The following is a 13,637-nucleotide window of genomic DNA, read 5'->3' on the forward strand; positions in this document are numbered from 1 at the left end:
CACTGACCCTATTATTACACAAAATATATTTTAAAATCCCTATAATAAAATTCCTTACTTATTTATAAGTGAATTCCAGACGTCTTGATTGGGACGAAAATACGTTGATGACTTCGTCCTTGAAATTACAGTTGGGCCACTTGCAAAGTTTCTGTAGAAATGACTTTTCAATGGATATTAGTGCCAAGCCGGATAAACGTTCTTGTGTATGAGTTGATCTACAGTAGGATTTTATTTTCTTCAACACAGAAAATGTTCTTTCTACCGATGCTGACGTAGCTGGTATTGTCACAATTAATGTTGCCAATTTAAGGACTTCAGGAATAACTTGGTTCAGCTGGTTTTCATATATGGCAGATAATATTTCATGGATAGGTTTGTTCGAAAAATCAAAGACTTCTGCTGAATATATTACACTTAATTCATTTTTCAAACGTACTTGATCAAAGTGACTGTTATAGGACTGAAATAATTTGTTTAGTGCCTCATTCGGGAAGTTTTCTCTATAAGCAGAAAATTTTTGAGAATCTAGAAGATGTGTGAACTGAAGCTTTCCATAATCAGAAAATCTGTCAGTAATTTCCATGTGCATACGATCTAGTATGCTGTAGTACAGCTGCCCGTATTTCAATTCATCATCTCCTTTTCTTCGCTTTAATGGTGGTTCCATTGTATTGGCTGAAGAATTTTCATTTTCCATATTACTCCATATGGACGGAAACCCACTGTGTCTGAACTCGGATATAGTATTTTTTTTTAACTTTGATACCTCTTGCAAGTAGTATGCTATGTCTAGACTTTTTGTCTGAAGAATATTGTAGAGCACATCTGTATGTGCGAACACTCTAGCATAGACTTCAAAAAGAAATATATTCTGAAACTGTGTGAAAAAATTCAAATATCCTTGAGCCTGCACATTTACAGCATCATCCCAGTTTTCTTCAGAGTCATTACAAATGATATTTTTAAAGAAAGCAGTCCGTTTTTCTCTGTATTCCTTTACTGTATTTACAAGCCGAGATGTAAAATTCAATCTAGTTGGTGCTACTTTTGGGAGTTTCTTGTTCATAAATTCCTCGAGTTTTCTGATCTTTTAGGAGATGATGAGAAAAATGCAGCTAAACCCAACAGTGTTTTGAAAAAAATGCGGCATTCTGGAATGGATGAAGTAGTTTGTTGCAAAACTAAATTGAGAACATGGCTGTAACAATGGACAAATAGTGCTTGAGGATACTTTTCTTGAACTTTTGTTTTTAAGCCATTAATATTTCCCGCCATAACTGAAGCACCATCGTATGTCTGTGCAATTAACTTATTGCCGACATTGTATTCTGCTATAACACCTTCCACATGCTGAAACAAAGCAGCAGCAGTTTTGTCCAAACTGACATTTGTGAATCCTATAAACCGTTCTTGAACATTGGCAGTACTGTCGATGTATCTTAAAACAGTGGACAATTGACTCTGATTAGAGCAGTAATTGTTTCATCAACAACAATGGCCACAAAAGGTTTTATGTTCTTTATCATAACCCCACTTATAGCAAATATTAAGTCATTCTGAATTGCGAGAGAAGTACCACGAAATACTGTTGAACTCTCAAGATGATTGGCCAGTAAATGGTCAAATTCACTTAAGGAACTTAAATATTCAATATAATTTCCTATATTGTCTGATTCCACACTCTCGTTATGACCCCGAAAAGCCAATTCTTGTTTTCTTAGAAAGCAGACTGCGTTAATAAGATGCAGTAAAATCTCCCGATTTTTTTTTCACAAGAGCATTGTGTTGGTTGATGTGTAGAGCTTTTTGCTTATCTAGCTGTAAATCAATTCTTGTCTTCCCAAAGTTTGCAAAGTTCATGCTACCACAAATATGAGCTTTTGATTTGTCGTATTCTAGGACTGCCGTTCGAAGGGAGTTCATATTAGAAAACCCCTCTTTTGACCACACATTAGTTTCGCGGCTAAATAACAAACATGGCCAGCAAAATAGTTTAGACAGTTTAGAAGTACCACACAACCAATTCCACTTACCATATGATGTTGAAGTGAAATGGCGTGTGTACTCTCGCTGTTTTTCTTTTACGTCCATGGACAAATTTAACTCAGGAGTTGGTCTTTCCATTTTCACAATTTCAACTTTCTCGTTGTTATGTACGACGGTTAAAAGGCACTTTTAATAAACCTTCTATTACACAGTCATTTTCAACACAAACCTCTCCAGAAACTTGTTCTGCCATATTTTTCACAATATCACTTAATTGGGAAATTAAAAACTTAATAATTCACAATTAATATAACTCTTAGACACTCGAACAAATCACAGATTTAAAATACTGCACTGCAAGAACACAATTACATTCATGAGCTAGTGTGTTAAGTGTATTGCTGCTTCGCACCTGCGAAGAAACCGATCACGAGAGCGGCAACTCACTCAGCCTACATTGCACGATGGAAACAGAAGAGAGCGGGGGGATGGGCAGTTGTGCAAAGGACAGCGTGTTGCGGTACGGTCACAGGCTACCTCACGTAGCAAGCGGTTTCTCCAGTGATGCCGCCTTGACAACTTGTTTCTTTTCGAGAGCAGAGAGGGCATATAAATCTAACAATTACTTTAATTTTAATTACTATGGTAAAACTAATAATACAAAATTATTACATTATGTTATATTATAAACTTTTTATTTTGTAATTTCCTTGGGCTACCACCGGTAGCCCCGGTAGTCCACAAAATACGCCCCTGGCAACAGGCCATGATTGTTTGGCCAAACACCTACATAGAATTGGAATATATCAGTTCCCTAACTGCCCATTGTGCAACTCAAACCAAGAAATGGATTCGGAACACCTCAAAATCTGTGCTTCAGTGGCTGGTCATGATAATATCTTTGAAAAATATTGGAGTGCAAGAGGTCAAGTGACTTTATTGTCAAACGCCTGGGATTAGAAAACAACAACAACAACATATCTTATGTACGGTGACCAGATGTCCTCTTTTGTCCAGACATGTCCTTTTTTTTTAAGCCTTAGTCCTGAGTCTGGATGGAATTAAAAAAAAAATCAAGAAATGCCCTCCTTTTCGTAACTTGTAATTTTAATTTTGAAATTATCTGATTTGACACCTTTCTCAAGTAATTTGCCTGTAGATGGCAGCAGCATCGACGAAGTATAATCTTTGCCAATGATCATAACTCTCTTTGCTCTTACTTGTTATGGTCATTGCTTTCATATGTAGCTAACTGTTAAATCATTTTATATTATTAAGTTTTATCATAAGTATGCTGTAATAAAATAGATATTGACATAATTTTAAGTATAATATAGGCCTAAGACTAAATGTAAATAGATATTATCTGTTCTCTTTAATAATTATAGTTCCCTTGACTTTCATAATATGTAGCTAACTATAAAATCATAAGTTTTTTCATAATTATTTTGTAATAAAGTGGATATTAATATACTTTTAAGTATGATATAAGCCTAAATCTGTATTGTAAATATTTTTTAATAAAATAGATACTGACGTAATCTACAGTATAATAAACCTAAACCTAAGTACATATTTTCTGTCCTCTTTTTTTTCGAACAATGCCCTCCTTTTTGAAGCTTTGTGTCCTCTCTTTTATCGATGTGAATCTGGTCACCCTAGAAGATTCAAGGCATGAACACAAACTTCACAAGAAGAGATTTAAATATTCTCTTATATCAGACATTTGTTCATTTTCAAGATATTAAAATGTTTTTTCGCTCGATATTAAAATGAATTTTTTGACATAATTATGAGGTTGCTGTTCAACATCATCGATATACCACATTTCTAGTTCATAGTTTATTTAAACAACATCAAAATTGTTAATTCTGAATAATAAGTATTCATAAACAAGTGAGAAAGCAGAACTGTATAAAACGAAGAAATGATTAGATACAAAAGCACACTCAATGCTTAGCAACATCAGCATCAAATCGATATATTTGCTTATTCAAATCCAAGGGTATGAATTGTAGAGAGAGAAAAAAAGGATCTTAGCACAGTTTCTTTCGGAAGGAAGCGAAAACAGAAGTCATTTAATTATAGAATAAAAAAAAAAAGCAACCTTCTCTCAGGATGAGCAAGCCCAAAGAGAAAATTTACTGGCCATTTCTTACCCACATCAAAATTTATGTGTATCATCTGGCCATAGAAGTGACACTTTACAGCTGTCTGTCACCTCAGAAACTGAATTCTTATTAGGAAACTTAGTGGAGTAACTAAAGGTAATCACACGTCGCTACTTTTGCAGCGCTGCAGTACAAAAAACTGCGCAACTCTTGTACTGCGACGTGTGAACAATGGTGCAACCAGAAAAGTAGTGGCTGCCGAACCTGCTGCCCGCTACTTTTCCATGCTGCGCACAACTTAAAAGTAGCGACGTGTGAACAGGGTTCTCAGGGTTGCAGCCGCAGCATTTTTGATATCGGTTTTGTTGAAACTTTTGCTGCGGTTGCAACCAGTGTTACCACCCAAATGTGCCAATGATACTTTTATTGCTTGGATATATTTTAATGTCAAATGTGATGAAAATAAATTATTTGTAACAGTTATTAAATACACAACACAGTCTGAGCATAATTGGTGACGATATAATTCATTTTTTTTAATTTCCGTAGCGTAGTGCCAAACAGGAGGGTTGCCAACATTGATTACGTGAATATACTGTTGGTTATCATTTAAGTATATAGGCGTTTTTAAAAGCTTTATAGTAAAAATAACGTCAATTTCTGAATACTAGATACGACAGAAAAGCAAATAATAGATAAGGAAGCTTTCGCATGAGTTTCTTAATAATGCGAACATAACCATAAAATGTATATTGAGAAGTCAATACGGAGATGGAAACCTGCAGCATGACTGCGGCTGCAAAAGTAGCGCCTTGCGTGTGAACAGACTCGCAACCTCCAGTTGCAACTTTTGCAGCATTCGGGTTGCACAGCACGAAAAGTAGCGTGCAGCGTGCTACTTTTGGCTTACGTGTGAACACGACACGCAACTTTTGCAGCTGCAGTATAAAAGTAGCGCTGCAAAAGTAGTGACGTGTGACCGTACCTTAAATTAGTCACAGACTGCTGAAGTAAAGCTTTTGTTGGTTTCAAAACCTTCACTCACCTGGGTTTCTGGAACAATGGCGCACAAAAGCAGTCCCAAAAATCACTTCTGCTACGTAGGAAATTCAGCACGAATTCCTTGTGCCCAATCCACAGAGCATGGATAAGATTCATCACAGCCTGGTACAGTGGACCTGTTGCCACGCTGGGGTCCTGTGTGAGAGCAATCATAACTGAAGTGGGCTAACCAGCTGAGGAAATCCGTAAATATGTAAATAAAATGCATCAACATTTATAGAAATGAAGTAATTTCTATAGTACAATTATTATAGCATCTTATTTCTTACAAAATTTTTTACTAGAATATTAATTACTAATTTTTATTTTGACCATTATTTAACAAAATTATTAAAACTTACTTTTTCTCACTATTTTGTACGATCATAAGAGGAAATAGTAGAGTCTGTATAGGCCAGTTTGTCTGACGCTTTTCCAATTCACTGCGGACTAAAGCAAGGAGATGCACTATCACCTTTACTTTTTAACTTTGCTCTAGAATATGCCATTAGGAAAGTCCACAGGGAGGGCTTGGAATTGAATGGGTTACATCAGCTGCTTGTGCATACAGGTCATGTGAATATGTTAGGAGAAAATCCACGAATTATTAGGGAAAACACGGGAATTTCACCTGAAGCAAGCATGTAGATAGGTTTGGAAGTAAATCCAGAAAAAACAAAGTATATGATTATGTCTCGTGACCAGAACATAGTACGAAACAGAACTGTAAAAACTGGAAATGTATCATTTGAAAGGGTGTAAAAGTTCAATACCTTGGAGCAACAGTAACAAATATAAATGACACTCGAAAGGAAATTAAACGCAGAATAAATATGGGAAATGCCTGTTATTATTCAATTGAGAAGGTTTTGTCATCCAATGTGCTTTCAAAAGAATTGAAAGTTAGAATTTATAAAACAGTTATATTACCGGTTGTTCTGTATGGTTGTGAAATTTGGACTCTCAGAGAGAAGAACAGAGGTTAAGGGTGTTTGGGAATAAGGTGCTTAGGAAAATTTTTGGGACTAAGAGGGATGAAGTTACAAGAGAACGGAGAAAGTTACATAACGCAGACCTGCATGCATTATATTCTTCACCTAACATAATTAGGAACATTAAATTCAAATATTTGACATGGGCAGGGATTATAGCATATAGTGTTAGTTGAAAGATCTAAGGGAAAAAAATCTTTGGGGAGGGTGAAACGTAGATGGGAAGATAATATTAAAATGGATTTGTCGTTTATATTTTAAGATTGAAGAACAGTTGGAAGAAGAACAGTTTGACTTCAGAAGGAAAAAAGTATGAGATGCAATTGGACTACTGCAAACAATCAGCGAAAGATACCTAGAGAGAATAAAGAAGTGTATATACAATTTGTGGATTTAGAAAAGGCTTTCGACAGAGTGAATTGGAATAAACTGATGGTGATCCAAAAAAAAATTGGTGTGGATTGAAAAGAGAGAAGGCTGTTCAATAATCTTTATATGAAACAATGAGTGAATGAAAGTCAGAATAGGAGAAGAAATGTCTGAAGGAAGTGAAAAAGGGAAAGGAGTATGTCATGGATACCCTTTATCACCTACCCTGTTCAACATCTACTTGTAGGATTTAGTGAAGAACTGTTTTTAGAAGAACATGGGAGGAGTGATAGTAGGAGAAAGAAGAATAAAGTGCATAAGATTTGCTGATGATATGGCATTGTTAGCAGAAGAGATGATAATAAGGGTTATGCTACTGGAGCTAAATGGCATCTGTGAGCAGTATGGGATGAAGATAAATGCAAATAAGATGAAGACCACGATCATAGGAAGAAAAATAAAGAAGGTAAACTTGCGAATTCTAAATGAGGCAGTAGAGCAAGTGGACAGCTTCAAATACTTGGAGTATACTATAAGCAGTAACATGAGCTGCTGCAAGGAAGTCAAAAGGAAGATAGCAATGGCCAAGAAAGCTTTTAATAGAAAAAGGAGCATCTTCTGCAGACCTCTGGAAAAAGAAGTAAGGAAGATACTAGTGAAGTGCTTTGTGTGGAGTGAGGCATTGTATGAGGCATGGACATGGACATTGCAACGAAATGAAAAGAAGCATCTGAAATGTGGATATCGAGAAGAATGGAACATATAAAGTGGACAGACAGAATAAGAACTGAAGCTGTTTGGGAAAGAGTGAGTGAAGAAAGAATGATGCTGAAAGTGAACAGGAAGAGGAAAAGGAATTGGTTGGGTCACTGGCTGAGAAGAAACTGGAAAGATGCACTAGAAGGAATGGTGAACGGGTGAGGAGTTTGGGGCAGAAGAAGATATCAGATGACAGACGTTACAATACTGTATATGGATCATATGCAGAGACAAAGATGAAGGCAGAAAATAGAAAAGGTTGGAAAAAGCTAGGTTTGTAGTGAAGGACCTGCCCTTGTGCAGAATGAGGGAGGTGGAATATGATGCTAAGGACTGGATTAGTCTTGCTCAGGATGGGAACCGATGGCGGGCTTATATGAGGGCGGCAATGAACCTCTGGGTTCTCAAAAAGCCATTTGTAACTCAGTGCATATAATTCTCAACACTAATGATTACACACACACATCTGGCAATTAATACAGTTACAAAGGCTGTCCAAGGAAGAGAAGAGACTCAAATCCTAATGAGTTCACACCTCACCTCTCGCATACTGCTGAGGACGTCACAGGCAAAGATGAGGCACCCACCCTGCTCATCAGTCTTCTTCTGCTTCTTCTGAAACATTCGCTTGGACTCTGCAGGATGATGCACGTTCAGGAAGGCATCTGCAAGAGCAGGCTGGTGTTCTACACATGAGGTCACGAGCTCGAGCAGAGCCACTTTTAGAGCCACACTCTCCACCTCTGAATTGAGGCGGGCAACAAACGTGTGGCGCACCACGTCTGGCTTCATCCCCATGCATGACATCAGAGCTTTTGGCATATCCTGCAACAATACAGTGCACCATCAGATTTGAGTAATACATCATGAAAGTTTCATATCACCCAGGCCATCTGATCATGACTTACAATTTAAAGTAATAAATACATAATATATAATATCTAATATACCTAATAGCTTTCGATTTTGTCCAATATTATCAACATATTTCACTCATGGTCATTCCCAGATATAGCTGCTGATTAAGGTAGAAAGTTTGCACTACAACTAGAAGAATTAAATGTAAATTACATTTGTTGTTGTTGTGTTCTAATGCCAGGCATTTGACAATAAAGTCATTTGACCTCTTGCACTCCAACATTTTTCAAAGATATTTTCATGGTTAGCCACTGATGCACAGATTTTGAGATGTTCTGAATCCATTTCTTGATTTGAGCTGCACAATGGACAGTTAGGAGACTGATATATTCCAATTCTATGCAGATGCTTGGCCAAACAGTCATGGCCTGTTGCCAATCAATTCGTTTAATATGCATTAAGTGCCAACTTCAAGGATAGCCATGGATATTTGCTCCATAAAATGTTCGCCGTATGCATTCCATAAAGTTCATCTCTTGAAGAAGGTTGCAATAATAATGTTCATCATAGATTAGCAAATTTTAATTGTAAGTTTTGCTTCACTATAAAGTGGTCATAAATGCCGCAGTTTTTTTTCTCCAGCAGTTCAGAACTAAAGTACGAGTTTTCATTCTGTGAGCTTAGATTTGGTCACCAGTATTGATTGGAAATGCTTGTGGTGACAAAATCAGAGATTGAGAGTTTATCCTGGGTTCTGTTTTCCTAAACTTGACAAATTTCATTTCACCAACTTATATAATTTTATCTTATGACAAAAATATAATACAGGGTGATACACGAGTTTCACTGACGTCAGATGTCAGCTAAATACAATTTTTTTTTCTCTGTAATGCTCACGACTATAATCTGGTGAACATCAGAAACACATAGAGCAAGATTCAATTCCTCAGCCAAGATTGGTCTTTCAATGTGGTGGCTGCTAGGAGAATGTCTTTTTATGATATCTCCAGGGTGGCAATAAAGTTCAATCATCTCAGTCTTCTTTTTGAGGGGGTTAGTAAAAATAATAAATCTTAAAAACATAGTGCAGAAAATCTTCCGTGTTTTCATTCGAAAAGAAGAGAAAAGAAAGATAGATATGAAGAGGGACAGAAAAGGCAACTTGAAAATAAAAAACTGTTCAGTTTAAAGATTCCCTGAACTGCTTCCTTGTGCTAACCATTGCAAACCTCCGGAGCAGCTTCATGGCCAGGGGTGGGAGGTTGGGGTTGAAGCAGTGGTATATGTAGTTGGCCACCACCAGCACTATCTTCAAGCCATGCTTTTGTGATGGCTGTGTGTAAATGCTTAACTCCAGAGGGCAGGGCTTGTCTTCTTCCTGTAACACACAAACAATTGCACATGTAACAAACACATAATATGTGATTATTGCATTCTCTTATGTAATCAGTGGTTGAAATTGCAACTTCTGTAGATTCTCAAACAAAAGTAAGCTAACACTATCAGCAGGATGGGAAGTCTAATATGAAATATTGGGTAACATGCATTTTGCACTGCATCATTAGTCACAAACATCAAATTTACCTCATAATTATATATTTGTTGTTTTATAAAATTATGGTACAACTGACAAGCAAACGTTCTGTTGGCGGCAGATAAAAAAGTTAATTTTTTTTCTTCCACCATGTTAATAATGTCAAAAGAAGTGCTTATACAAATTTTGGCCACTCGACCGCAATTACGAGGCTGTCCAGAAAGTGATTTTCCCTGGGGCCGTTCATAGAAAAAAGCACAATTGCATAGAAATATTTATTGAAACAGATACAACAATTGTTGCGCTATATCTCAACATATCCCTCACTGGAACTGAGACATTTGTCATACCATAAGATCAATTTTTGTGTCATAGAAGTCAGCCGCCTCAGATTGGAACCAGCATTTGACTGCGTCTGCACCTCTCTCTGTTGATATGAGAAATGTCTGAATTCCGATGGAAAATATGTTGAAAAATAGCTCAACAATTGCTGTGTCTGTTGCAATAAATTTGTCCAATGAAATTGTGTTTTTTTTCTGTTAGCGGACCCTGGTAAACTTATTTTTTACAGCCCTCATAATTGCGGTCGAGTGGCCAAAATTTGTATAAGCATTTCTTTTGACATTATTAACATGGTGGAAGAAAAATATTTAACTTTTTTATCTGCTCCCATCAGAACATTTGCTTGTGAGAGAAAATTTTTGAATTTGCAGGGTGATGCAACAATTCTGAATTTGTGAAAATAGAAACTTAAAACAGATCTGACTTTTAATTTATTTCATAGTATTAATGCTTTCTATGTATTTGCTTGGAAAACTGGAGAGGGCAAGGACAGGACAACTACAGTGAGTGCAGCCAACTTTCCAAATGCAGACGCATCATGCTGTGTATGTCTGCTTCTTTGGCACTACGAAATTGACTGTTGTGGTCAGAGCACACATGTGCTAGCAGTTATAATAATTTATGTGGTGCACAAAAGCCTGTGGAGTAAATACTCTCTGTGAATTTCATTTTCATTTCACCATTACTTCTTTATTCTCTTTCCCTAGCTCAGTGAAGAAAGTGCTTCAATATTTAAAACATTAAATATGAAGAAACAACTTACTTGACTTGCTTGACGGTTGTCAGCCCACTTTGAGGTCTGTGGATATAGAGGGAAAAATTGGATCGGTGTCGGTTAGAGTTCCCGAGTAGCTCAGTGGTAGAGCGTTGGTACGTTAAACCAGAGGTCCCGGGTTCGATACCCGGCTCCGGAACAATTTTTCCCTCGAAATTATTCAAATTAACTTTGCAGGGAGTTATACCTGAAATCTTGATTTGCATAATACACGTCACTGTTCGTTAACAGAAAACCACAATTTAAGTCACACGGAGTTAGTGTGCACTCGAAGTTGGTTGCTTGACGGTTGTCAGCCCACTTTGAGGTCTGTGGATATAGAGGGAAAAATTGGATCGGTGTCGGTTAGAGTTCCCGAGTAGCTCAGTGGTAGAGCGTTGGTACGTTAAACCAGAGGTCCGGGTTCGATACCCGGCTCCGGAACAATTTTTCCCTCGAAATTATACTTATAATTTATTTAATAGGCATAATGAATCAAGTTTACAAACCAATCCAAGTGTAGTCACTATATTACAAATCTGTAACTGCAATCACGCGGCAATGTGCTTACCTTGATGGACTCCTTGAGGATCATGAGTCGGTTGAGGATGGACAGTGCCAGCTGCACAACACGTATGAAGGTCAGACCACGGCCAGCAGACCAACTCACCTGCTGCTCCATCAGAGCCTGGATGTAATGGTCTCCTGCAGACATCACACATATGGCTCAAACACAATGTTCCAACATTACACAACACAAATATAAAACCGTCTACAATGTGTACTTCTCGAGTTATGAGCATGGTTTTGGGACCCCAACATGAGCTCCACACCACCAGGAGTGCAGTACACAATCGAAACTTCCACAGTCTGTACCCACACCCTTCCTCTTTCTAACCATATAATTATGGCCTTCAAAATTTCTACTTCGACTCAGTGACAACAATGTTTCTGTGTTACACATTTTCGTTACATCCAACTCTGAAATATCACATCTGAAGAACGATCGAATAAACGTAATTCTAAAATGCATTAAATTGAAAAGAGGACCGCACATTGAAGAATACATAATGTAACTACTGTATGTGTATATTTTGTTTGTACTAGTGATATATATTCCTATGTCCTAATTAGTAAACATGCAACAATCAAATGAGTCCACCGCTGTAGAGTAATGATTAGCACGTCTGACCATAAAACGAGCGGGCCCAGCTTCAAATCCTGGTTAGGAAAAGTTGAACTTTTTTCCGGGATTTTCCCTCAACCCATTAACAGCAAATGCTGGGTAACTTTCGGCATTGGACCCAGGACTCATTTTGCTAGCATTATCACCTTCATCTCATTCAGATAATCATAGCAGTTGATAAAACATCGTAAAATAACCAATTAAAAAAACAACAGTTTTGTAAATTTAGCGAAGAGTTTGCAGTTGGACACAGTCATATTGTTTATCTCTGATTATTGTGAATGTGATTTAACCATATGGTCGAGTCTTCTTTGCATCCTCTGAAAATCGTTGTCTGGTATGCTATATCAAGACGACAAATAATTGGGCCCCTGTTCTTTGAAAGAACCTCGAATGCTGAGGCCTACCAAGATAATGTCGAGTAGTTCATAGGCTTATTGCAAGTGGATAAACGTGACTCCTGGATACAGGAGGTTGAAAAGATTAGTCTGAGAATTTAATTGTAGGTGCAGCGTAATTAACTAAGTTATGTCATGTAATTACTTAAGTTGATAATAGTTCGATTTAATAGAAATATTTAATTAGGTTTACTTTTGCTTATAGTAGACGTTATTATAGCATATCTTTATTTATAGTCCTAAGTTTATTGCATTTACTTATTTATAGTTAGAATTAAATTTACGTTTATTTGATCTATAATAAATAATAATAATAATAATAATAATAATAATAATAATAATAAACAATCCGAAGCACGACATCCCATGAAGGACCATAACCGACCAACCGGCTGCTGGCCTCACGTCCACATGCCAAAGCAGAGGTGGGCGATCATCCAACCAGTATGGAGGTATCGTGTGGTTAGCACGATGACCCCCCCCCCGCCAGGCATTATAGCTGGTTTTCGTAACCGGATTTCGCTACCTATCATAGCTCCCCAAGTGCATCACGATGCTGGATGGGCACCAGTCCCATACACTGGCCGAAATTTCATGAGAAAATTTCTTCCTCCATGAGGACTCGAACCAGCGTGCATTCCGTAACGCGAGTCCTAGGCAGAATGCCTTAGACCATGACGCCACAGACGTCGCGACGTCACGCGCGGGACATTTTATCTATGATATTACTATGTTATTTTATTGCTGTAATTATTGTAATTTTATTACTGCAATTATTGTAATGTCATTACTCTATATTATATATCACTGCCACCGGGTGTATACCTAATTGTAGTGTTAATAAATACATACATGCAAGAAGATGGTGTGACCTGTCAAACAGCAGGTACAACCATGAAAACACTGAGGACTATGGGTTTCAAGACCTCCAAAACTTTCCAATGCAGAATACTTTTGTGGGACACTTGAAACAAATTGTACACAAAAACATTCCACACATTATGGAAGAGCTGAAGATGAACATCACTGCTGCCATACAGAGTATGAATATCGGAGTGCTCCATAAGGTTGCTAGGAACATGGCGAAATGTGTGGACAAATACACTGAAATGGAGGAAAATCATTTCCAACAAATGCTGTAGCTGTTTATGGCAGGTCCTCTTTTAAATTGAAAGCTCTGTACATCAAAAGAAATGGGAAGAGAAAAAGAGAGACTAGTTTGTACTAAAATATAGAAGGAATGAATCAATCAATCAATCTTCTTAATGTATCCAGCTGTTTGCTGACAACATAAAGTCCACTAT

The 13,637-nt window shown here is 37.3% G+C and overlaps 1 protein-coding gene across 1 annotated transcript in view; it reads right to left on the reverse strand.

Annotated features, from left to right (window-relative positions):
- The window catches only part of Nup188 (nuclear pore complex protein Nup188), a 67,577-nt gene that overhangs the window by 22,240 nt on the left and 31,700 nt on the right, over positions 1-13,637 (reverse strand). Inside the window, exons 12-15 of the mRNA XM_069836187.1 lie at positions 11,321-11,454; positions 9,339-9,497; positions 7,802-8,086; positions 5,146-5,297 (exon numbers count right to left, since the gene is read on the reverse strand). Coding sequence (XP_069692288.1) covers positions 5,146-5,297; positions 7,802-8,086; positions 9,339-9,497; positions 11,321-11,454 — 730 coding nt within the window. The remainder of the gene's footprint in view (positions 1-5,145; positions 5,298-7,801; positions 8,087-9,338; positions 9,498-11,320; positions 11,455-13,637) is intronic.

The sequence above is a fragment of the Periplaneta americana genome, chromosome 9 (assembly GCF_040183065.1).
Source record: "Periplaneta americana isolate PAMFEO1 chromosome 9, P.americana_PAMFEO1_priV1, whole genome shotgun sequence".
NCBI classification, from domain to species: domain Eukaryota; kingdom Metazoa; phylum Arthropoda; class Insecta; order Blattodea; family Blattidae; genus Periplaneta; species Periplaneta americana.